This window comes from Haemaphysalis longicornis, unplaced genomic scaffold (genome assembly GCF_048455015.1).
Source record: "Haemaphysalis longicornis isolate Haplotype H1 unplaced genomic scaffold, Haemaphysalis longicornis Haplotype H1 scaffold_10, whole genome shotgun sequence".
NCBI lineage: Eukaryota > Metazoa > Arthropoda > Arachnida > Ixodida > Ixodidae > Haemaphysalis > Haemaphysalis longicornis.
Window position 1 is genome coordinate 47,823,124 of NW_027526204.1, and position 26,014 is coordinate 47,849,137.

The 26,014-nt window shown below is 45.7% G+C and overlaps 2 protein-coding genes across 3 annotated transcripts in view; both read left to right on the forward strand.

Annotated features, from left to right (window-relative positions):
- LOC144158460 (ATP-binding cassette sub-family C member 2-like) overlaps positions 1 to 26,014 on the forward strand; it is a 104,499-nt gene that overhangs the window by 12,264 nt on the left and 66,221 nt on the right. Inside the window, exons 3-9 of the mRNA XM_077689341.1 lie at positions 8,999 to 9,133; positions 10,243 to 10,383; positions 16,777 to 16,911; positions 18,832 to 18,893; positions 19,845 to 19,961; positions 21,858 to 21,989; positions 24,781 to 24,943. Coding sequence (XP_077545467.1) covers positions 8,999 to 9,133; positions 10,243 to 10,383; positions 16,777 to 16,911; positions 18,832 to 18,893; positions 19,845 to 19,961; positions 21,858 to 21,989; positions 24,781 to 24,943 — 885 coding nt within the window. The remainder of the gene's footprint in view (positions 1 to 8,998; positions 9,134 to 10,242; positions 10,384 to 16,776; positions 16,912 to 18,831; positions 18,894 to 19,844; positions 19,962 to 21,857; positions 21,990 to 24,780; positions 24,944 to 26,014) is intronic.
- LOC144157725 (uncharacterized) lies at positions 3,877 to 7,194 on the forward strand. 2 transcript variants are annotated; one of them, XM_077688507.1, is made up of 3 exons: positions 3,894 to 4,243; positions 5,068 to 5,186; positions 6,585 to 7,194. In XM_077688507.1, exons 2-3 carry the CDS (start codon positions 5,102 to 5,104, stop codon positions 6,671 to 6,673), a joined length of 174 nt encoding a protein of 57 aa, XP_077544633.1. In that variant the 5' UTR covers positions 3,894 to 4,243; positions 5,068 to 5,101; the 3' UTR covers positions 6,674 to 7,194. The 2 variants fall into 2 exon arrangements, with proteins under 2 accessions (XP_077544632.1, XP_077544633.1); XM_077688506.1 differs by lacking the exon at positions 5,068 to 5,186 and having other exon boundaries at positions 3,877 to 4,243.

The following is a 26,014-nucleotide window of genomic DNA, read 5'->3' on the forward strand; positions in this document are numbered from 1 at the left end:
CCGCCGTCAACCTGGAACTCTGCGCCTGCAGACTTTTCTCAGTCGCCTCAAGTCCATGTGACGCCACGTTCGTCGTTCCCGACCTCCTCTTCGAACCGCACCAGCTTTACTGACCACCGTTCGTCGTCACCACGCCGTCGCACGCTCTCCCCGATGCGGCGCCATCCTGGTTCAGGAGATACGGAAAACTAGTCGCCGCAGTTTCTGAGGCACGAACTGCGTCGATGTCGAAAAGTCCAAGGCCTCATCCCCTTCCGTCCCCTACCAATGTCAACGATGTTATTGTTGAGGGCATTCGCACATTAGCTCTGGTCGACAAAGGAGCCGCCGTTTCTGTTATTCACGCTGATCTCTGCCGTTCCCTTCGCAAAGTAAAGACGCCCCTGGATGGACTATCGCTCGGAACCGCAATTGAACAACATATCGAGCTGAGTTTATATAGCTTCCGGCTTGCTCCCACGAAGGAATATTAGGATGGGACTTTTTTCTCGCAATAAAGCAGCGATTGACTGCGCACAAGCGGAACTTTCTACCTTTTTTGAAGCATTGTTTGACGACCACCATCCCATCCACGCTGCTAAACTTGTCGTGGCAGAAGACACTCACATTCCGCCCTGTTCTTCTGTATGTGTGCCTGTATGCTGTGTGTCTGTGACCGATGCCACGGCGCTGTTTACGCCATCTGACAAGTTCCACAGCCGCAACCTTTTTCCGCTGCTGTTTGCTGTTTTGGATCGGATTTCCACTCCGGGGGAAGCGCCATGTTCATCACAAACATATCGACCGTACCGTGCGCCCTCCTAGAAGGCGAAACTTTTGGAAGTCTAGAACATATAGACCCTGGCCTTGTTTTCAACGCTACGGATGGCGTGTCACACATTGACATCGACGGACTAGATCTGTGTTCGTCAGATCCAAACTCAGCAACTGACGTTTTTCGTGCCTCCGTGGACGATGCTCTAGACAGCACCCAACAAGCTCAACTTATGGCTGTACTTCAGCGATTCCGTTCGTGTTTTGATTTTTCACACAACGCGCTTGGGCGCACGACCGCTGTGGAGCACACCATCGACACTGGAAGCCATGCTCCCCTTCGGCAACGGCCGTATCGCGTCTCCCCAGCCGAGCGTCGCACCATCGAGAAGCACGTGGATGACATGCTCCAGCGTGGCGTTGTTCGACCCTTAAGCAGTCCCTGGGCATCGCCGGTCGTTCTCGTCCGGAAAAAAGATGGCTCTATTCGATTTTCTGTAGACTATCGCCGCCTCAACAAAATCACGCTCAGGGACGTCTATCCTCTCCCTCGCATAGATGATGCTCTGGACAGCTTGCAGGGGACAGAATTTTTCTCGTCGCTTCATTTAAGGTCCTGGTATTGGCAGGTTCCTATGGCGGGTGATGATCTCCCGAAAGCGGCATTTGTCACCCCTGATGGATTGTACAAATTTAATGTCATGCCGTTAGGGCTATGCAACGCCCCTGCAACATTTGAACACATGATGGACAATGTTTTGCGGGGCCTCAATTGGAAGATCTGTCTTTGCTATCTAGACGACATTTTCATCTTTTCCGCCGATTTTCAGACGCACCTTCACCGTTTGGAGCAAGTTTTAACATGCCTTTCTAGAGCTGTGCTCCAACTTAACCTCAAAAAGTGTCGCTTCGCCGCCACGAAACTTACCATCTTGGGCCATGTCGTTCCAAGGGCGGCGTGCTCTCCGACACAGCCAAGCTTCGCGCTGTCACTGAATTCCCGAAGCCAACCAACATAAAATCCCTTCGGAGCTTCATAGGGCTTTGCTCGTACTTCCGGCGCTTCATTCGCAACTTTGCTTCCATCATTGAGCCACTGACGAAGCTCCTCGGTGGTGCCCGTGACTTGCCTGCCTGGTCTCCGGCCTGCGACCACGCGTTCCAGACTTTGCGCCATCTCCTGACCTCGCCACCCATACTTCGACACTTCGACCCTACAGCGGCTACCGAACTTCATACTGACGCCAGCGGAGTTGGCCTTGGGGCTGTGCTTTGCCAACGTAAACCAGGGTTCCACGAATATGTCGTCGCCTATGCCAGCCGCAGCGTAACGAAGCCAGAATTAAATTATACAGTTACCGAGAAGGAGTGCATGGCCATCATCTGGGTGCTTGCTAAATTTCGACCGTATCTGTACGGCCGCCCAATTGATGTGGTCACCGACCACCACGCCCTCTGTTGGCTGCCTTCTTTGAAAGATTCGGCAGGTCGCCTGGCGCGATGGGCGCTTCGCCTCCAAGAATATGATATACGAGTGATATACAGGTCTGGTCAGAAGCATTCAGACGCCGACACTCTCTCCCGTTCATCCGTACCTGCTGATCCATCGGGCTCTCCAGGTTCACCCGTGCCTGCTGATCCATCGGGCTCTCCAGGTGATCTGTCTTCCTTGCTGTGACTTCCCTTGCTATGACAGCTGAGCAACGGAAGGACCCATGGATTGTTGCCCTCCTCCCCTTGCTCACCAATCCTTCCCAAGCCGTAACGACACGCGCTCTGCGTAGGCAAGCATCTCACTTTGCAGTACGCGATCAGCTGCTTTATCGGTGCAACTACTACTTGGATGGCCGCAAATGGTTCCTCGTGATTCCTCGACATTTGTGGTCCGATGTTTGCGCCTTGTTCCACTCTGACCCCACGTGTGGTCATGTCGGCCTACTCAAAACCTATGAACATTTGCGTCTCCGTTACTTCTCGCGCGGGATGTACAACTTCGTGCAAAATACGTTCGATCCTGCCAAGATTTCCAACGCCGAAACCCGCCGGTACCTCATCTGTGTGGTCCGTTACCGCCGCTGCCTTGCCCAGTGAAACCATTTGACCGTGTGAGCGTTGATTTGTACGAACCGTTATCCTGCACAGCCGCCGGAAACCACTGTGCTATAGTCGCCATCGACCACTTGACGCGCTATGCTGAGACCGCCGCTCTACCAGCTGCTACCACATGGGACGTCGCCTTGTTTCTCCTGCGGCGTTTTATACTTCGTCACGGTGCGCTTAAGGAGCTACTCAGCGACAGGGGACGCGTCTTTCTGTCAGACGTCGTCGCGGAGCTACTTAAGGAATGCAGCCCCTTAGCGAAAAGTAATACGTTTGAAATACGTACGAGTACGCTTGAAGTGCACTTCAAATATGCTTTGTATTTGTAAATGTATTTTAAGTGCATTAAAAATTGCATTTTCTCAATTTTTAGTAAATATTGAAAATACATTATTAAAAATACGGGAAAAATACGGTGCTTTTAAGTACCCTCCAAATAGATTAAAAATGCACTGAACCTCACGAATGTGCGCTTAAGGCATTCAGAATATATTGAAAATGTATTTCTTCCCGCCAAACGATCATGGTGTAAATGCACTGTAAATATTATAAAAATACACTTACCTAACTACATTTAGAGCAGCACCCTGAGTATACTTTAAAAGCGTGCTGAAGCATGGAAATATACTCCGAATATATTCGAAATATATTTCAAATGCCTTTTACGTTTGTCGAACGAACATGGTAGAAATACACTCTCAATGCATGAAAAATACTTATAGAAAATACATTTTAAATGTATTCATAAAGCTTTGCCGAAATACATTTCGAGTACACTACAGGCGCTGCTTCAGTTGCTGAATTGTAAGATTCACGTAAAGCATATCTGAAGTGCCGGATAAAATACATCTCAAATGAAAAAACGTACTGAGAATTTCTCCTCGATGTTTACTTATAATAAAAGAAACTGAGGGAGATACTCTCAGTTACTGCGCTGTCTAAAGCAGACATAACTCTGCGTATTAGAGAGAAACTCGGCGTACAAATATGTAAGCGGCGGTGTTCCAACGCAATCGGCAAAGAAAAAACATCGAATTCAACGTATATATATATGTACCAAAACACTTGCACTTTGCCAGCGTTGTTACGACGGTATCGCTGTGGAGGCTTGGAAAATTTTCTTTTTCTGAAAAATATTCGCCTTAGATGGACAACCCTGGCTATGCTTGGGAGGGCGAGCAGCTCGGCGCCTTTCACTGCCGCTCACTACCTCCTCCTCTGTGCCCGGCACCTGCGGCGCGAGCTGAGCGGCGCACCCCGCCTTCACGTTTTGTCTGCCTTCGCTGCGTTTCTTTTGCCTGTCCTCTTTCGGACTCCTCAGCGCGCGGTCGTCGGGTGGACGCAGTCTGCTTGGACGGCGCGTTGCAGCGGCGTTGGCCGTCTAGCCAAGGTAAGCACGATATACCGGCTATTTGCGCGTACGGTGTCACACTACAATTAATTGACATATGTTTGCCTTGCAATCGAAGAGTGCTAATGCCCTTTATAAAATCCGCACGTGGTTGTTAAGCTTACCTCCACCTGCGAGCAAGATTTCCTACCGTAACTACGCCGTGCAAGGGAATGTACTCACAAAACAACGACAGCAAGAAGACGTAAAAAAAATGGATTTTAGTGCTTTCCTTTTTGCGCCTAATTTTTAGCTTCGGCCCTGCTGAGTGGACGGGGGACTGTTGCTACGAGTTTCCTTGTAGATCGAGTACTCATTGAGGACTAACACTTGCATTAAACACATAACCGTCAGGAACGTTTTTAGCACAGCCTGTTCACAGAAAGTCCGCCGTCCATGTTTACGCGCTTGAGAAATTTGCGAAGTGTATCCAGGGACGCAGCTTTCTTTTGTTTTCTGTTCGCAGCAGCCGCTCACAGCTGCGCATGTTCACAGCAGCCGCCGTACGGGGAAGGAAGCCAGTTTGTGGCATACATTCATCCGACTAATGCGCGTGGCCGGGCCATACGGCGGGAATCCGAGCAGCCTTCGCGATTTTTGTCGGTCGCATGTCGCCGTTCTGTCTACTAAAGCCATGAAAGAGTTTATGCCGTCTGTTTCGAAGTGACCAAAAATGTTAAAAGCGACCCACGTAATTTTTGGTGCATGTGGCAGTAGCGAAGGTGCTTCATGCCCAGTGACTACAAATTATTTGTCCATCTAAGACAAACTGTATAAGAGTAGCCCCTAAGTTACAATCAGTTTCTGTTCCTACCGCCACCCAGAACCAAGAACCAGCAAAGGAAGGAAGGAGAAGGAATGCGGGTGGGGAGGGGGACTTCGAGGCAGGCAACCAGTTCCCTGCGCGAGACCCCTCGGTTCCCGGAACGGGTCCCCCGGGCGGGTTCGTCTCTTTTTGTTCCTTGGATTGCTCCCCCCAAAACTTCGCGAAACTTCAGGACGTTGGCCCCTTCCTCTTTTGTGTTTCCTTGCAACTTTTTCCCTCCTCGCTGTAATCATTTCGTAGCGCATTCACGAACACATGTGCGCGTTCCGAGAGGCCCTTCGGCCGCTCGTGAGTGACAGACACGCGGAACCCGACGCGCTAACGCTGGACCACGCCACCGGAGAATTTCAGAAATGTGCCCAAAGGCACCGAAAACAGCATGGGCAGCTTGGCGGTTGTGTGTGTTTAGAAGCCTCAATTTTCCATTTGCGTCTAAAGGGTGTACTTAAATGAGTTTCTTTTAGGTGTCACGAGTATTTATGAAGCAACTATTTTTACTTGATGGTCCCTGAAGCTAACAGGTGTTTATATTTTTTGTATGTTAAAGACGCGAGCATTTACAATTATTTTCCGCGTGGCTCCCTAATTAAATGATGACGTTGTCTGTGTACAGCAAAAAGTATAAAATTACCTGCTGGTGATGTGCGGCGGAGCGCAAAAAAATTACATGTGTGTGCAAGCACAAATACACGTGTTCTGGCGTTGCTTGTTTCTGATTGCTTCGGTTAGGTGCCTACGATATAAGAGCTTGTTATTTTAAGGACAGCGTGAATTTTTTCTTGTTTTTTGAAATAACCTTACTTTGCCGTTCCTTTGAAAGCATTGTTGAGTGCACACGCCAATTTAATGACATTTATGTAAGCTTTCTACTGCAATCCTGTCCATGCATTTTTAAATTGTTTCGCTGCGCACTATTTTTTTTAGAACGTAATCTCCGAAGAAGGTGACGCCGAAATATGGCACACATAACAATAATTGTAGTTAATAAGATTACTGCCTATCTTATTTTATTAGCGTCCTGGGAGGTCACAGACCAGTTTTGTCCTAGTTAGTTGGAAAACTAGAATTGCCACCGTTTCAAGTTAACTCAAGCGCCTAAGAAAGAGAAGTAGTAGCATAACTCTAAGAACTCTGTTGCATGTTTGGTAACGTTGTTATCTTAGCTCTGTCTTTTTTTTCTTCTAATTTTCGCTAATTTTTATCCCTAGACAATTTCCAAACATAAGCCTCCCCCCCCCCCCCCCCCTTCCCGGCCACCATTCTTTCTTAAAAATGGTATTGAAGATCCGATGCCGCATGACAATATAAACTATGCTTACCATTACATAAATTGTCTTACGTCCTTCAAAGGGGCATTGTTTCACGGCGGGTTTTTTTTTTCTCAAGGAGAAACTAAAAAATCCTTGCTCGCGAGGGACGTTGGCACGGCTAGAGAAAAGGCCTGATTGATTTGACATTTATTTGCCTCTAAAAAAAGTGTTTCACTAATATTTTCCCATTTTCTTTTCACTGCAGCTGCTGGTGAAATTTCCAGCGTGGAGAATCCGAAGTACGAAGACTCTGACGCACAACGCTTCATCTGCGCTGGCTACCGAGGTGGCTGAAAGGCATTCATTCCTGCTACTTAGTAATGGCGAAATTGGCCACTCGACTGAGGTGTACAATAAAAAACTTTCAAACTGCCAATTTGTGCGCATACATGCTGTTCTTTTCAGTCATTTGCTGGCCCGCTTTCCGAGCATGGCCGGTTTACATTTTCACAATGGAGCATATTTTTAGCCTAGTGCCTATTAAACTTTTTGAAACCACAATATGAGAGTTTCTAGTTGAACGTTAACAATTCCACCTAAGACACATTGCCATGGTATCTCTCAATGTATTTAGGTTTTATTTAGTATACACTAGTAACGCATTTTGAGTATATTTGAAGCAGTATTTTCTGTGCATTTAAAATGCATTACTAATACATTTTGCACGTATTTAAAATTACATTTTCTGAGCATTTTTAATGCATTTAAAATGCATTAAATATATATTTTTCATGCACTGCTTACGTATTTTTGAGGTACATTTTAAATACATTGTAAATGTATTCGAAATGCATTTGGAATGCGGACAAAATAATGCAGAATAAATACAAAGTTAATATATGTATTAAATGCATTCAAAATACATTAAAAATACGGGATCTTTTCGCTAAGGGGCGTCATCCATCGAACGAGCACTGCCTACCATCCACAAACGAATGGCCTCACAGAGCGCATCAACCGTACCCTCGCGGACATGTTGTCCAAGTACGTTGCGTCTGACCATGGAAACTGGGACCTTGTACTCCCTTACGTGACGTACGCCTACAACACCGCCATCCAAGCGACGACGGGTTTTTCTCCGTTTTTCCTCCTATATGGGCGTGAGCCATCGTGAATGCTGGGCACCATCCTTCCCTACCGCCCTGATGTATCTGAGTGCACGCCGATTTCTGAGGCTGCCAAACACGCCGAAGAATGTCGCCAGCTTGCGCGTTCCTTCACCACTGAAGAGCAGGAGCGACAAAAGTCCATCACGGCTGCCGGGCCCGCACCCGACTTCGTTCCCGGTTCTCTCTTGTGGCTCTGGGTACCCACCAGGACTCCTGGCCTGTGCTCGAAATTCTTGTCAAACTACCAGGGGCCGCACCGTGTTGTTGAACGCACTTCCCCGGTAAACTACGTCGTCGAGCCGCTACCGCCTTTCCAGGATCTCCGACGCCGTGGACGTGACACAGTGCATGTTGCTCGTCTGAAGCATTATTATGACCCGCTCTTCTCGCCATCACCTTGAGTCGCCAGGATGGCTACCCTCTTTCCCGGGGGGGTGATTGTAGTGAAGAGTATTAGCTATGCTCCGCAAAAGCATCAGAGTCGTCATTACCCAGAATGGGTCATGTTGACCAGTGCGAGCTGCCTCATCATCAGCAAAAAGACTGTCGGTAATCCTCATCGCCATCACCTAGAACGACGGGGTTCACTCGGACTGCTCCGATCGGCTCGTGTCTGCTTCCCTGATCCGCGATTCCTAACCTCTCGCCTTCAAAATAAGGTAAATAGAGACAGAGACACACGAGAAAAACATTAAAAATAAAAGAAAATTTACTGACCTTTTAGGAAGAGGACTTCCTTTCTTCAGAGTACAGAATAAGTTAGCTTTATGATAACATTTTACAGAAAATATAGCAAGGGCGAGGGCAGGGCAAGAGAAGGGAGAGTTTGTACAATAGGATCATGGTTGGTGGGCAGCAAAAGAATGAGAGAAGTGGAAGAGGGGAGGAAAAATAATAAAAAGGATAACAAGAACCCACAGTTACGCGGTACGAACATGAGAAAATAAGAGCCAAACAAAAAAAGAAATAACGAGAAAAGAAAAAAATATTAATAACAAGGCAATTCCCCCTTTCCCCCGTGGCAACAGGGGTGAAAGAGGGGTAAAACAAGATATGCACAAGCACGTGTTTGACATCGGCAAAAAAAGCAGTCATGCGGAAAGAAGAATGCCCAAAGAAGATATGCCCATGCTCGCAAAAGGCGAACATCTGCCCATACACACCCGTTCTAAAAATTAGGGTCAGGTGACCGAAACATGAGAGTATTATACTTGGCTTCTGTTGGTGGGAGGCACGGGTCGCGCCCAAAAGTAGTAAGACAGGCAGTTTCGAAAGGAAATGAGTCTACATTTGTATACAAAGAGCAGAAAAAAGGAAAAAAGGAAAGCAAAAGCAGGAAAAAAGGAAAGGAGAAAACACGATAGGGTCAAACAAGTCATGAAAAGAAAGATAACAGAAGGAAGGTGCACACGCATGATGCGGCAACGGGCGGTATCTAACAACCTCCAAAATCAGTGGCTCTCGTTGTATGAGAACGAGGGCTACATTGCACATGTTTTTCACTGCGCAGGCATTGTTGCTCGCTTCGGCAGGGCTGGCTTTCGCAAAAGGCTGCTTCGCTCTACAGGAAGTGGACGTGCCAACGTGTTGCAGCACATCCCTGCTACGGGAAGTTACGTCAGATTTCGCAATGGCGCTTTCTTTGGTGAGTTACGCCGACTTCCCCTTAGTGAAACCAATTTTAAGAGCCCCAGCAAAGACTACGGGTAGTCTAGCAGAAATGACTTCGTGCACGCAAGTGCACGTTCGTCGACGTAGAATGGCAGGCAGTCACAAATGGTTTTTGACATATGCATATTATTCTTTGATAGAAAGCGTCCTTTTGATGTGACCAGTCCCGGTTTATTTTTTCGAGTCTCAATTAATCTGGAGGCTTCCAAGGTGGATAGCATTCCAGCTCTATCGTTTGGTTGTACCAACCAAATCAGGACACGCAAATAGAAAACAGCAAAATGGAGGACCATAAAGAAGCTTTTCCTATATCAATGTCACTTGGTCTGCTAAATAAACCGATAAATAAATAAATAAATACAAGAATAAGTACATAAATAAATAAATAAATAAATAAATAAATAAATAAATAAATAAATATATAAAAAAATAAAAAAAATGTATTGCTAATAAAAAGGTAGTGAAAATGACAATGAAAGAAACCTGCCCAGAAGACCTCTTGCCAACTCTCGCCACCCTTAAAACTCACACGTTAGTCATATCGTAACAAAACTGTTCACGAGTAGGTAAACAGGTGGCAACCGAATAGGAAGAAGATATGTACATATATGAAAAGAGCAGAAAACGCGTACAACTGAGGATGACACACCTCTATAGAAATTTTTCGCTCGCATCTCGCGTAGCGTTATAAAGGTAGAGCCTGAATACATTACCGATGGGTGGAGGCTGGGATTCTTGATATAAAGGTAACCCTGCTCATAAGGACGAAAGTGATCATGTATGGTCTTGGTAAAACTACCGTGAAACCTCCTAGCGGAATGAGTTTACAGCAGTTACCGCTATTACTTTTATTACTCCCTAAGCGGGCAAGCCTAGTTTATTTTTAGGTGTCGTTGCCTACTTTTTACCTCCAGAAAAGTGCTACTACTATGCGCATAATCGGCTCTTTTAAAAGAGTGCAACTTCAAACAGCCTAATATCCGGAAAATTTTACCTCGCAAGTTAGAGCTTATCAATCTAAACGAAACCACCCAGACCGTTCAGGTGCGAGTGCTTCAGTTTTATGCTGAATTTCTACCACAGGTTCTGATTCTACTGCTGCTACGGATACGATGGCAACGCTGTCTACCGCCATCGGGATTCGTGTGTGCGCTTCTAGGCTTGCTATTCACGGCGTCTGTGCTGGACAGCTTCCGCCAGTTCACGACTGCCATCAAGCTGCAGGCAAGCCAGATATCTGTTTTTATATTTTTGCTCCTTTCCCGTAAAAACTGCCGATTCTGTGTCACCATTGAGCCAAAGGGGTCTCCTTGTGTCAACAGGTCCGGGAGTTACTTTAGGGACGTCATCAAATTAGGGCAGAACAAACGCTATTAGACGCAACTTTGTTGCTCTCACTGCACGTAACACTGGTTTTGGTAGAAGGCCCGAGGGTTCGACATTTCGGCGCGCGTTAAAGATCCCCAGCTGTAAAAACGAACCTGGAGCCCTCCACTACGGTGCGCCTTATCGCCTGTGCAGCGTCGGCGCTTAAAACCCCACAATCAATCAATCAATCAATCAATCAATCAATCAATCAATCAATCAATCAATCAATCAATCAATCAATCAATCAATCAATCAATCAATCAGTCAATCAATCAATCAATCAATCAATCAATCAATCAATCAATCAATCAATCAAAGAATCGTTTCGGTTATCCAGTATGTGCTCAGGAATAACGAAGCTTTGTTCTATACGCTAGCTGATGGCCCCAGCCCGAATTTTGCTAACCAAAGAAATATCTCCATGGAGGTTGGAATCCTGGAAACACGCTCGAAATTATTACTTTTTGACGCAGCTGTTCAAGTGCTGCAACAGCAAATGCGTTTTTTTCTGGTCCACTTTTTTCAGGCGTGACACTAGAAAGGGCAGAAAGCTGCAGAGTTTAGGTAGGGGGTTTATTAGGACGTGCGGTGTTAGGGTCACTTTTAAAAAGACACACTTATCTTTCCCAGCACCATTCGCCACATGTTTCAGCAATTACTAAGCAACCCGCCGATTCTGATAAAAAAAATTACACCATCTTCCCGTGGGGAACCCTGATGAGGATGCGAAGCATCGTGGCGGTTCCGTGTGGTTCTATTGTGTTGCCGTTATGTTGAGTGATCTGGTTTTTACTAGTGCCAGAGGGAATTCCGCGTCCGGGTCCACACCGGTGGCAAAGGCACGCAAGTGCTGTTGTGTTACGGTGAGTAGGCGGTGGTTCTCGAGGCACCGAAACTCGTCCATCATGTTCTTGTCGATGTTTTCTCTGTGGTAGAATCGGTAGTCTCCGTCAGCTTTGGTGAGGTAAAGGTTGTTGACATTGGTGCACCGGCTGAGAGAAATGTACACGCCCTCCTCTTCGCAGCTTTGTCTTCTCGTTCTTCTTTTTCTTCGGCGGTTCTCCGACGGGAAGATGACGACGGGGGTTGAACGCGAACCTATCTCTTGATGGATTCTTTGGTTGGCCAATCCATAGGGGCATCCTGCCACAATCAGCATCAGAGGCGCTGCGGACGGGGCTGGTTGAGCTGCAAGGCGCGTGGCGCTTCCCGCCACAGCTTTCCCAGGGGAAATTCAGCATCCCCCCTAAAGTTTTCAGTTCGTCGTTTCCGTTGACGTTCAGCTTCGCGTGCCTTCGTTGTATCAGTAGCTTCTTGACGTAGTTTGAATGAGTCAAGGACATAAGGCGCGTTCGTAGCACTTGCTCCTGTCCCGGATTTGTAGCGTAGTGGGAGGAGCACCACGTACCTCCCGTTGCGGCCAGAGAGTCGTGGGATCAAAACCGGGCGACGCTAACTATTTCTTTTTTTATAGTGTAGTATCGCGGAGCTGTGGGTGTAAGGAGGAGAGTTGCGCATGCGCAGTGAGCGTGTGGGCGGCGCCGCCATCAACGACGCAGGACCAGGCGAGCCTAAGAAATGCGCCGCATTTAAAATAGGAAAGCCATTTATAGCTTAAAGTCAGCTGGTTAGCATTACTGTCACTAACTAGCCACCATCGGCGTAGCAGAGACTCCCCAGTTAGTGTAGTTTGAAGAAAATTCCGTGATGTTTCAGAGGCTCGCATTGCGTTCTGGGCTTTTTATTAAAAGAAAATTATGAGCGCTTTTAGGAAGCGTGAGTTCGAAATCTACAAAAAGGTATTCTTAGTGTTGTGTGATACCTCAACTTAGTGGGAGCGATGCCAAACAACCAAAACGCATCGGCCCTAAACTCCCCTTAGATAACGTATCATGTAGGCTGAACACTAAAGTAAACGATGATTAAAACATTTTTTTGTGACGGTTGCCACACAAAAAATTACACCATCTTCCTGTGGGGAACCCCGATGAGGATGCGAAGCATCAGGGGGGTTCCTCAATAAGAGCTTGCTTCTGGGCTTGTTGGTGCATTATTTCTTGTAAAAACACTGGGCTAAAATGAAATTACGAAGATGGAGGACGGCGGAACACACGATGCAGACTTACGAAAGCGCATCGTAAGTCTGCGTCGTGTGTTCCACCGTCATTCGTCTTCGCAATTTCAATTGAGCGTAGTGTTTTTACAAGAAATTGGGGTTCCGTGTGGTTCTATTGTGTTGCCGTTATGTTGAGGGATCTGGTGTTTAGTAGCGCCACAGGGAATTCCGCATCCCGGTACACACCGGTGGCAAAGGCACGCAAGTACTTTTGTGTTACGGTGAGTAGGCGGTGGTTCTCGAGGCGCCGAAATTTGTCCATAATGTTCTTGTCGATGTTGTCGTCTCTGTGGTAGGATCGGTAGTGTCTGTCAGCGTTGGTACACTGGCTGAGAGCAACGTACACGCCCTCCTCTTCACAGCTTTGTCTTCTCCTTCTTCTTCTTCAGCGGCTCCCCTACGGGAAGATGACGACGCTGGTTGAATGCGAAGCTATCTTGGGATGAATTCTTTGGTTGGCCAATCCCTAGGGGCATCCTGCCACAATCAGCATCAGAGGCGCTGCGGACGGGGCGCGAACGGGGGACATCCCCCAGAGCAAGATATGCTTCGCATCTATAAATGGTTGACCGTTACTATACTCCCTAACCCGACGTTGGTGCGCAGTGCGAACTGAAGTCTTTTTTGTCACCTCGCATGGCTGCTGTGTCTCAGGAAGTGATCGCATGATCAGCGAACGAACCGCGGCGCACGCTACTCTGCCGTTCTATTGCAGAGCGTCGCCGCCGCCGAGCATGTTGTTATAAATAGTGTTTGAAGCTCCCGCGCACATGTCACGTGGGTCGGACTACCCACGCGATGAGGAGGACGCCGAAGGGCCGATGTACTGCAGTGGCCTCGGCATACCGCCCTTCGCCTCACATATTCGCTTTCCAGCTGGCAGTTCGGTTGCCTCTTTTGTTCCCTCGGTTATCTCGTAGCGCCTCGCGCCGCTACGCCATGCCGCCCTCTCCCTCAAACCACAGTAGCGGACGCGTAAGTGCTGCGCGATAAAACACAACAAACGCAAGATGCTCTAGCTTTTGCATTCGCATTACCAGCAAGCAGTATACGACCATTGTAGGGTGCAATAGGGCAGATACGGTCACAAATTGCAGGCTGTTTTTAGTTTCGGTTGAAGACTCCAATGATACATTTGATCTAGATCCCGTGCATCAATGAACGGCAGGCAATAACTTAATATTGGTTTCTCTGTTTTTTTTTTGAGCAAAGTATCTTTCTACAGCACGCTATGGAGTGTTTTTCCACAACCTCGTCACGTTAAATATTATCCTTGGGGATATTGTCTTTCGAACTCACTGCGTTAGGAAACTTTCCTCTTATCGTTTGGCTCGATCGACGACCTATCGCGTACACAGAAGTTTTAGAATCAAACATCAGTGACTGATAACATTATTCACACCCTCATTTCAAGCTTTGGTGCGAACGCGTTTCTTGTGTTCTTTAGTTACGTGTATTGGCGGCGATCCTGTAAACAGGAATTTTGATGTTGTTGCGCTTTTTCGACCAAACCGTCTGAGAACGTTTTGAGAAACATCATTGTGGTACGACATACAGGCTGAATATCCACAAGTTATAACAGTTCGAAATGTTTTACTTAATATAATAAACGATCTTTTATTCTAGAAATTGAACGACCAATACAATGCAAAAAGGCAGAAAAATAAGATACGAGCATTAGGCTAAAGATACTAATTTTCGCTGCTTCAGCACTACCGTTTCAGAAGTTTATGAAAGCAACTGAATACGCACATTGGTGCACAAAAAGCTCTCAGTGAGGTTCAATGCACCAAATCAAAAGATCCATGTATTACCTTTGACTACTGTGCGGGAAAATTGCGCCTTTCTTTGTTAGCCTGAGACCTGCTGGGGATCCGCGTAAGTTTCCTCTCTACAGCTTTCAAAAGGACGCAGCTTTGCTCCGGGACCATCAACCCAGCGAGCCATGTTATAGTGGGGAGTTTACGAAGCCCAGTGTTGAAACACCATTTTGCCTCAGCGGACGAAGATACCTTGGCGTCTGACGACAAGCTCGTGTGTTGTGAAAGTTCAGATTAACGGCGCGACAAAATAAAACTTTCCTCTTCGCGCCATGCCCGGCCCAATTAATCGATTTCACAGAATATGCGGTCACTTTCCCCGTATCAATCACTCAGAGCCGCGTTTAAATAAACCCGGTTGTCGACACGAAAACACTGCTCGAGTGCATAGACAAAGTCACGCAGTCTAGGTTACTGTACTGTATTAAAATAAAAAGCGCATTAACTTAGTCCTCCCACCATTACGTTGACAAGGCTGTCACGGCGTTTGTAACCAAATCATTGTTGGCGTCAGCAAAGAATTCGCAGATTGCCAAAAAAGCCTGTTGTATTTCGATTGCAAGTTGAAAGAGTAGACCACACAAAATGAGACATTAGCACCAGCGTTTAGGGCATCGCGCTGATGTGTAGCTACAGCACTGAAAGTGATTATATGAAGTGAATGGGTTGATGTTCCTATTGTAGGTTTACCATAGTGCAAAAACAAATGGTCAGAAAAAAGGCATCCGAAGGCAGGTGTGGCATAGAGGAATAACCGCAGACTTCTTTTTGCCTGTATTCTGGGAACGCAGGGTGCGCCCCTCCCAACAGTTTCTTCTACGTGGGGAACTAATGGTAGGAGGCGAACACTCCGTAAAACCACCACGCCGAAAGGCAACACTCCCGTCATTTCGACGACCGGGGCAGTAGGGCCTCAGTTGGTGCCCCCGTAAATATTCCCGTTAGCAATATATTGAACCCTAATCACGCAGCACATGGATGCAATCTCTAAGAAAAGAATTTGCTGGACGCAGGCCTGTGGTAACAACCATTTTACTATTTTGCGTAGTATGTTCTCTGAAGAGCTGGTACGTGATCGCTACCTAGTGAATGCACGCTCTGGGCGTCTAATTGCTATGCAACTACCGGCGAATTGCGTTAGGTACCGCATTGCAGCTTTACATAAATGGACGTTGAAATGCTTTGTAGCAGCTGCAGCCCTTGAACTGCTTGGCAGCTGTGTAGCGGACAAGCTTGGAAGTTGCATGAACTTTGAAATCTCTACTGGCTCCTAAAGAGCGCGCAGGTATGAAATAAAGTGCCACTTTGATGCGATGACAAAGAAAAGGAGAACACGGAAAACCGGGGAAGATGCCTGAAAGTAAAAGACAAAAATGTATTGAAAAAAAAGCAGAGATACGGTTAGCTTTTGTATGAAACAAACGTACCTGAGCTATACTGGGAACTAAGGTATCCAAAGTAAAGACGCAGTACGTAACACATACTAGGCACACCAAAACGTTTTACCACACAGGTGACTACGGTCGACCAAACTTCAAGAATGCCCATTTCGCTCGCTCATAGGCCACTAAGCACTACGCATCACTGAAAATCTACGCTGTCAGAACGACATCATATCCTCTTCTGGGAAACACGTGAAAAACTTTGTGGAAATTACGGAGGTTTTCTTTGGGTTGAACAAAGCGGTACGTACGAACTAAGGCAGTGGTTTATCTGCCGCAAAGGCAGCAGATACGTGGCATAATTATTTGACAGAGGGCAAGGAGGTGAATATAGTCACAGATAAACAGACAGACAGACAGACAGACAGACAGACAGTTTCGCGGAAGACCAATGTCTCAGATACAGCGAAATAGATCGAAAGAATGAGAGCAAATGTGCCAAATGGCGCTAGAAATGACATCTCGTCGTGTGAATTGCTGATCGCGTGAGTGCTTAGCACATTTCAAAACTTGAGCCGGGAAGGGGATTCACTCGCAGAATATGCTCTGCCGTGAACAAAGGTTTTGCGTTTGAATCAGAAATGGAAACAAACGTTGGTGCTGTGTGAGCGCCACATTTTGCTTGTGACAGAGTGCGCATCAGATGTATGTGATTACGCTTGGTAATTTCGCAGTCGTGTGGATGACGAATACCTCCACTGCGAGTAAATGTTTTGTCGTCATTATGGTAGAAACTTTTTCTAACCCTTCATCTACAGCGCACGCGTGCATTGACTCGGACACAAAACGATTACGTTGCAGAAGGTACCGAAATTATGCATATCCACAAACTAGTGCTTAGGGAAAATGACTTTTATTCTTTAACTTGCAGGAAATCAATCTGTCAACATCTGGTTTAGATAAGGAATCGGTGATTGTCAGCTTCGTACTTGCAGCCGCCGTCGCTGGCAATTTTTTTGCGTCCGAGCTACAAGACTTGGTGTTGAAGAGACCAACACGACCAAAGGTAAGTTTGTCCTAAACTCAAAGACCGCTTTGTCATAGCAGCAACAATCAACATAGGTGACATTTGTTTCATTATAATCTACATCAATGCCTTTACTGGAACGTTGAAGCACGTACGTATTAAGAATAGCCTTTGTGCGGTGCTCGGAAGCTCTAAAATGAAAAAATGCAAGGATCGTAACCATTCCTTCCTGGAAAACCTAACATGAGGCATCAGTGAATACGCGGAAAATTATATTTCTGGTTCCATGTACCTTCTCGGCGCTTGCAATGTTCCAAACATCGACTAGGATACGGTTTCATCATGTTGCCAAACCAATTCATCGACCTCCATCTAAATTTGAGCATTTCTAAAATAATAAACAAACATACCCGTAAAGCACAGACTTTAGATTTACATTTTTCGTTACCTCCTAAAGTCACTACAACAATATCTAACCTCAACGGGATTGCTGAGCATAAACGACTTTTAGTATGCCTTAAATTGCTTTTACCATTTTCCGGCCTCTCCAAACAAATTAGGGATTACCATAGATCTAGCTTCGACATCATTAATGTTAAACATGAAATATTTTTCGATCAACCATTTCTTCACCCCAGATGTTGACGCGGGCATTTAGAAAAACTGGGGAGTTTGCATAGGCATTAAAATGAATTTCATCAGCGAGCATGTATACCTATATTACAATAAAAAATGAAAAATCTCGCGCCTGGTTGTTTGACACTGCAGCGCAACAGAAACAATACTCAAAGGGGCCGAGCGGACAAAATACAAGTTTGTTTTACTCGGAAGTTTTCGTGTTTTACAGTGCCGCAAGCCCTTGTCCGCAAGCAAACGATGCTTTGTTCACTGAAAAATTCATCAAGTTAAGTTAAAATTTTGCTTCTCCAGCCAAATTGTGTGTTTTCGTAACGTCTGCATTGACATCACAGGAAACGCTCTGCGGACGATTGCGGTACCTTGTTTACCGTTAATCAACTTAGATGGCGCCACCGTACCGCAAATGGCCCTTTTATGCCTTTGCTTTTTTCACCGTATTTGAATCTGAATTGTTTTTGTTGAGGTAGAAAATATTTGTTGCGTGAAACATGGTGTTCGCTCGACAAATATGGCCACGTAAGACACCGTCGCTTACGCTTTTCGGCCAGTGTCGTGTGGGACAACCCCAGAGCGCCGCAGTGCTGTGCAGCTAAAACAAGCATAGTGCGCGCAGTGCTAACAGTGGCACGCATAGGAACTTCCATGTTTAGATGTACTTTCGTAACTTCCAGTGTTTACCCCTCCATTCCTATTGGTATAAAAAGAATGTGCCCTTAATTTAGGCGCAAATAGCTCGCTCGTTCAGGAAGCTTATAAGCCCTGCGTAATTTGCGTTTGCTTTTGCCGGCCTCAGCCAATCGCAGAGCTGCCACGTATGAAATCATAGGTTCTGTTGTGGGAAACGAGCTAGTGGGTCACATGGCCATTCTGTTCGTTCCTAATTATATACCTTATCCGAGCAGATTTTTCGTTAAAAGTGGTGTCGGTATGATTCCAACGAGGCAGTCTTTCGAATGAACAAAACGTGTTTTGTCTCTATGGCCCCTATAAAGGGGTCATGCAGACTAAACAAGTTTGGTTTATTCGAGAGATTGCCTTGTTAGAATCATACTGACACCACTTTTAACGCAGACTTGCCGAAGATATGAATAGTAAAGTCAGAATGCGCGCAAAGAACATTGCACTACCAATGTTACACATGAATGCATAATTTTCGAGTTTGCAGCCGCGCACTTCTGTGATTTACCATTCCGTAGTTGAGGACATTTTGAAGCTGATTTTAAGGGTGTGTAACTCGATAGCAATACTTGTTTGCAATTTCGAACGCGTTACTTTTGTAATGCGCTATATAGCCGGCAGTAAACTTTTCCCTTTTTGCAGAAGCCCATAGACGAAGATACGACATCAGTCTTCCATCGGCAAGCATGTTTCGTCTTCTTGCCGTGAGTATAACTTGCGCTATGCTGCAAACTCTTGGTCACTACATCTTTAGGCGTCCCCATCTGTCAGGCTATTGCAACCACTACCGCTTTGACTGAATATATCTCTTACCTTTGAGCGCAAGGAGCAACTGATATATGATTAGTGGCAGATGGCCTGGATGTTTGCGCATGGCGCCTGGCTCTCCCTTCTCGGAGAGGGACAGGGCAGTTTGAGGCCGACAGCATGAGTTTATTATTAAATTCCTCAAACCACACTCAACCACCCTTCGTGCCACTTGTGCGGCTCCGTACCAACATTGTTAGGGTACCTAATCTCGCTATAAAAAAACCAATGCTCCTTAGGAGGACGTTATTTTCTTCAAGAAAAAAACAATTTCAAACATTGCTGGCACTAGGCGGGAGAAGGACGAGGATTTACACACGCAAGTGAAGCGCACTTCACTTCAAAAGCGCACTTCCAAAAAGTGCGCATCACTTGTGTCTGTAAATCCTCGTCCTTGTACCGCCTAGCGCCAGCAAGATTTCGAGTAGAAAACCAATTAGCGCCATTTCAAGCTCTGGTAAAATATTCCAAACACTGAAATTTCCAGCGGTTCAACGTTAGGTGTACTGTGGTTTTCTCAGTCCCAGAAACATAATGCGGATTTTGTTACTCCGCGCTAGAATTGAAGCTCCGCCGTGAAATACAGCTATAGTGACTACTCCACCACGGAAGCTTTTGTCGTCGACTATGGAACGTACAAACTAGCCTCCATGCTTCCGCTGAGGAAGTGCAGTAAATTATCTGGTCAGGCGCCACCCTTTAGTATGCTTTCCTCATTATTCGCAGAATTGTTTGAAATTTTTGTAAATTTGGCATGATCCCTAATGTGACGTCCCCTTCTTTTGAGCGCACAAAACATGCTTTTTGTCTTCAGGATTCATTAAGTGTCAAATGCAATGTGAATGCAGGCTGCTCAAAGAGGCTCTGCAAAAGGGCAGAGTCGTGGCAACACAGCTACCCTTGCTACGGGCATCGCTTCGCTGCACACATATCGTCCAGGTCGTCACAGCGCGGCTGATGGCACTGTGAGTTTTGTACGCATAGGGATGAGGCTGCTTGCGCATCCGCATCAGTGCGTTTACTTTATGTAGTGCGTGATCACATTGGCACATAAATATCCTCAAAGAGTTCGTCGTTTAAGGCTTCGTCGTTTAAGCATTGATTGATTATGGTTTAACGCACCGCAACTAATTGGGTTTTGAGGCGGGCGGTAGAGGAGGGCTCCGGATTAATTGTGACCTCCTGGGATCTTTAACTTAGGCCGAAGTCTCGAACGCACAGGCGTTCCGCTTTTCATGTTCATCAGAAAGGCGGCCGCCGCTGGCGGATTTCGAACTCGTGTTTCTGGGCTCACCAGCCCAGCAACATAGCCCTGAGCCAACGCGGCGGGCTAGCTTGTAGGAGAGTGATCGCTACTTAGCCGAATCAGGTATGGAGTCCTCGCCCTAAGAAAAGCTGCTTTTATTGATGAGAAACGTAGCATTGTCACGTTATTGTAACAGCGGGGACATTTGTTAATATTTTTCAAAACTACAGAAGAAATAGTGTGGAATAAACCTCCGCTTGGTCATTTACTGATTGCAGAGTCCGGCAAATTCACCTCGAAAAATTATTATAAAAGGTAGTTCCGCCAATTCATTTCCCTACCAAGGCGATTCCTCGCGTAGTCTGCGGTGATGAACCACAACACCTCTTAACAAACGTGCCATGGAATGTCATCCAATTGTACACCCTTTGATGAAACCTCTAGGAAAACTTCCCCAATTTAACGGTTCACTGTGTTTCTATATGTCTAGAACACTCAATTTTAAGGAAGATTCACAGCTGCAAACAGTTTGTGAATTGGGTTCCAGCGTAACATACGCGTAATGTCAGGGTTTGGGGTAGTAAGCAAATGATTCTATTGAGCCTAGCTTTAGATATACGAGCACCAAATTGATACTACTTATCCCTCATAACGATGCCTCGTATAAAAAAGCAAACCATAAACTCAGAGTACTGCCTTCAAAGGCATGCCTCCGCTCGGAAGTGGTAAGAAGAAATGCTAAACTATATCATGAGCCATTCCTTTTTATGACAACCCAGCCGGATACAGGGTCTATTTGCCGTAAGATCCTACTTCACTAGGAAATCTTAAATAAGACGCCATCTCCTGGGAGTCAGTTGGGGCCGAATATGTACACATACCGGTTGAGTACAGTGGTGGTACGCAGAGGGGCTAGTAACAGGTCATTGGCAAAATGTCAATGGTAAAAACCACAGGTGTACCGTCCAGCAGAGCGTTCGTGCCTTTTCTCCCAAACTTTGTGTTAGGAAATACCGTAAAGTTCCGTGATACAGAGTTGCTTAAAGTCCTGAAGAATTCCCCTACATTATTTTGATCACGGGTAGAGTAGCTTGGTTTCACGTTATTTTTGAAAAGATTGTCTGAAGGGACATGGTAGTTTTCTCAGAACTAACGCGCGCCCGAAACCACTAAAGGGGTTTGCGACTAGGTGTATGCACCACTCTGTAGTAGTGCGAGGGCATTCAATTGTGAGTGTAAGATTGAATCCGAGTCAATAATGATATTAAAGATGACTAAGAAATGCGTTGTTGATTTAGGTATTTTAACTTCTAAGTGGATAGTTGATTACTTGTGTGTCTTACTAAATGTAGTTCAAACGGCTTTGTAAACCCAAGATCACCATTCAGTTAGCTATTAATGAATAAAGAGGGCACACAACTTACATAACAAATGTTCTACTAAAAAGACACGTGTTTTGCCGATCAGCTGTTCTTCCATTAAGAACTTTCCTAACAGCACGCTGCGGTTATGTGTTCAGAAGTATAACAATACTCTTGAAAGGCGGACAGTTCAAAATGTCTGTTTCATGAATGCTATAACGAGATATGAATACCACTTATGAAACTCTCTGCAGTCGGATTCCCGCCGGCAGACGTAGAATGTTTGTGATGACTCTGGCCAAGGTGTTGTGGATGGACCTGCTTCGCCTTGCGCTCACCAATGTCGCATACTTTGCCTGTCTCTTCGCCAGGATACCTGCTCTCGAGTGAGTATTTTTCACGGTAAATTTCGCCTCGCTCGGCTAGTGAAGTTCAAGTCCGAACAGTTTCTTGGCCGGCCTCTGCAAGTTACGCCATTTAAGCAAGTATGTAGCATAAACAGTCTTCAAATGCAAGAAATTCTTCGGAGCATAAAAGCATGTTTTCGTGCTCTGAAGGCAAAGGCGCGGGGAAACTTAACAGGCTTCTCTAATGTAACACTGCATTTCGAGTGCTTCCTCGGTTTCGTGTCTTTGCCTTTTGCAGTCAACTACTTGATCGTAGAGATTGGTAAAAGGAGGAACAGCTTCACCAGGATCGCGCCTCTGCGCTACTGGGGGACACCTGTTCTACTCATGTGCGGTCACGTTGATTTCTCAGGTGGCAAGAACTCGTATAACATTTTTCCGCCACTGGCAATGGGTTACTCTCACTGTGAACACCGAGGTTCAATTACTACGCACACTCAACGGTGTTTTTTACTCAGTATTCAAGCAACGCCCATCTCCGGTGCTGGTCAGCAACTGCGATGACGGTGTATTTTATAGCACAATGCGGAGCTTTATGCTTCCGCCGGAGGAACCTCCGAAACAGAGCGCCTAAAAGTGTTTTGAATTTTTTCAAAAAGAGGAAGTTGATACCTTTACGAAGTTCTGTTTGTTCACATTTTTTCCTGGTTCGTGAATTCTTAAGCACAAATTTATCACAAGAATTATTTCGTTCTTCAGTACCTTACCCGATACTTCATAAGAGGCGGTGTGCTACGCGTGATTTATATATGAATCCACATTTTTAAGCCCCTTTTCGCAAAGAACAAGTTGTTCGGGGACGGACAACAGTAGTTTGCTGGTAAAAAAACAAAGGCGCCCAGGGGACATATTACTGTCTTCAGCGTATTGTGTCGCTTTGCTGCAGCTTGTTCTTCTCTCTACGACTGTTAATAACTCAATAAACTTTGCAAAGATTTTATCAGAATCATTCACCTCTACAAAACTGCGCAATGTTTATGGCCGCGTTACAATGTTTTCCTAAGAGTGTTTAGCTTACGTAAGAAGGAGTAGCCGGCGCTCATATGTGGCATCAACATCTCCTTTTTTTCATGCAATTAAGAAAAAGAACAAGGACGTATGTTGTCTCCCAGTTTTTCTGGTCATACCGGGCATCAAGACGAACCAATACACCTTGGTGTATTTTGAAGAATTGTTTTTTGGTAACTTATTCAAGGACCTTCCGGCCCCGCAATAACACTGTAAACAAAAAATTGATGAGAACCATGAACCAGTTTTTCGTCTTAACTGCCCAAGAAGTCACCAATGCAAAATAGTGGCATTTCAATTTCTAGGTGCACACTGCCATTCACAGTTCACGATAAAAAATTGACGCCACTTTCTTAACAGAAAGACGGTTAGAACGCCCATGCAACCTGAGTGGAAGTCGCAGTCCAAAATACAAACTGCTTCGAACATGTAGGAATAGCGCAATCATATAGACGTCGGCTTCATATCGTGGGGGACCCACACTCGATTCCGCTCACTGGGAACATTTTACTGCGAAGCAGTTGCCGCTAACCGGCCAAGGAAAATTTCCTGTGCGGGTCAGCAGAAAACTCCCAGCCTACTACTGGCTACTCTTCGGCTACACAAACAAACTACTGGCACTGCCAGGGATCGAACTAGGGGCAGAAGAGAAGCGGAGCGAGAGCCCGCGGTCTTACCGGCTAAACTTCGTCCACACGTGGAAACCGGGAGACTGACGGTTGTTTGGATTCAGCGTCTGTGGTGGGGGAGGGCGCTTTTTGGAGGATTGAAACAAGAGTGATAAGCGGGCAGTGAGAGAGATGACACCACATTCACGCGTGCCACCCTCCTCCTCATCCTTAGAAAGACGCTCTTTTCTATTTTCTTTCTTCCGACACTGCTGCGTTCGAGAAGGCGAATCCCTGGTAAAGGCTGACAGAGTGTCTGGTTTCACTCTTAGTTGAGCCACGTGTGTGAATTCAAGCTACGCTGCATTGGTAATTGTTGTGGGTGTCGCCTACAGCTTCGCAGTCCAACCACTTTCATAGCGTAGGCTAAAGCCAACTGCTTCTTGTACATTGCATCTATTTGTAAAGAGATCATCATCAACTATGGTTCCTGTTCCCTTTGTCCTGCATCCACGCAACAATACTTTGATTTTGGGGTTTAACGCGCCGAAGTTACCCCTGGCCTCTAAGGCTCCCATGGAGGACTCCTGAATAATTTGGACTACCTGGAGATTTCTAACGGGCGCCGCGTTGTGATACTTAAATATTTATGCGTAACAAGAGGCACACGTAACCTTGCAACTGGGTCTAGAAAAAAGCTTGAGCCCGTGTCGCCACAGTGAAAAGAGCCGGTCACCCTACAGGAAATGGAACTTTCTAAATTAGAATCGACGGAGGTACTGATAACCCTGATACATCAGGTGAAGAAGATGGTATATCTGCTCCCTTGAATGTCTGTTGATCGACTTGTCGATGAAAGCGCATGCTTTGCTGGCCATGTTTTTACCGTTTAGTGTCCCTTTTCCGTAGGCTGATTACTGCCCTATCAATGATCAGCAGGCAGTAGCCATATGTGCCAAATTCGTGTTATCGGGACGGAAAGATGAGTTGGTGGCTGAAGAAACTTGTAGTTTCTACGCTTGAGATTGACAAGTGCTGATAGATTACAATACGATAGCGTTTGACTGTAGTCTGTCTTTTTGCCGCGTCACAAAGTAAGGACATTCCTGACAATTTTTAACGCTTTATTTGCGTCCCATGTTTGTGTTTTTAAGGCTGCTGATAAATAGCTGCAGCGACGTCAACATGACAGTAGCGGTGCTGCTTTTCGCCGCAACTACGACCATGGAGTTCCTGATCTCCAGCTACCAGATGGAGGTGCTTCTCACCGCCGGCTGCAGAATTCGTCCGACATTGATGGGACTCGTCTTTAAGAAGGTATGACTTGCACGGAATTTTAAACGGCCTTAATCTGAAATAAGCGCTTGCAATTTTTTATAAAAAATCATAGTTTACAATAACGCTATCATTCCCGAAATAAACATTTTTTCCTGACTGGAGGGCTGCTTTAAAACAGTGATTAAGCTTTCTATCCAGTTGCCGAAGTGTCTCTATGCGGAGTAAAAAAACCCGGTTTATGATGCGCACTTTTTCAGTGAAAGGGGTATAAAACGACGGATAATTTATTCCTAGAAAATGCCCTTCACATCAAGCAAAGATGTAACAGCTGCGTATTTAAAACAGGTCCAATTACTTGTAGTCACTAAGACATACACAGGTCCTGCTTCCCTTTGAAAGTATACAGAACAGTACGCTCTTTGGTTTACAACTAGCAAGACCTGCTGTTGTGTTTATTTATAATGAACATAAAAGGAAAATGAGAGGCATATTCCAGAGGAGGAGATAATCATTTGTATGAAAAAGCCGATTTGTCATGAATACAAACTGTGTGCAAAAAGATGTGAAACGCTGACACTGAACGACTTTTAACTGTCTTTATGTCTACCGTGTGCATAGGCTTTTGCTATTTCTTGACATTGCCTGCTTGCCATACCTCAACACCGTTTAGAATGCGGGGTCATTTTATTAAAACCTTTCCTGTGTATTCACTGGCGTTTTTAAAGCGACATCCAGTCGATGTTCGTGGACTGTATCTCCTCTTGTTCGTATGAAAGCCAGCGTTTGGGAATTAAGAACAGGGAAATTTTAACTAAACTCGAGAACATTATTTAAATTTTGGACTAAAGTTTCTCGAATGGAAAAGGCGGTGCCACGTAGCGTCTAAACGTAACATTATATTCATTATCAAACTGCTCCATTTCGGATTCGACGCGTGATTCCAAATCGCATAATGGAGAGGGAAAGACTGCAAATTATAATTTTATAGCTCGGGACAAGTTTTTAAATACCTCTTTGTCTCTCAAGTACGGCGAGAAGTACGATACAGCGCAGTTGAAGTTCATGGTTGGCAGCGTTTGTTTCGACAGCCTGCCAGAGGCTGGTAGATCT

Bases quoted from the DNA above. Each gene is read 5' to 3' on its own strand.
- LOC144157725 (XM_077688506.1), top strand. From the start codon at position 4,000: ATGGACAACCCTGGCTATGCTTGGGAGGGCGAGCAGCTCGGCGCCTTT. The intron at 4,244-6,584 runs GTAAGCACGATA...TTTTCACTGCAG, and splicing joins GCGTTGGCCGTCTAGCCAAG to CTGCTGGTGAAATTTCCAGC.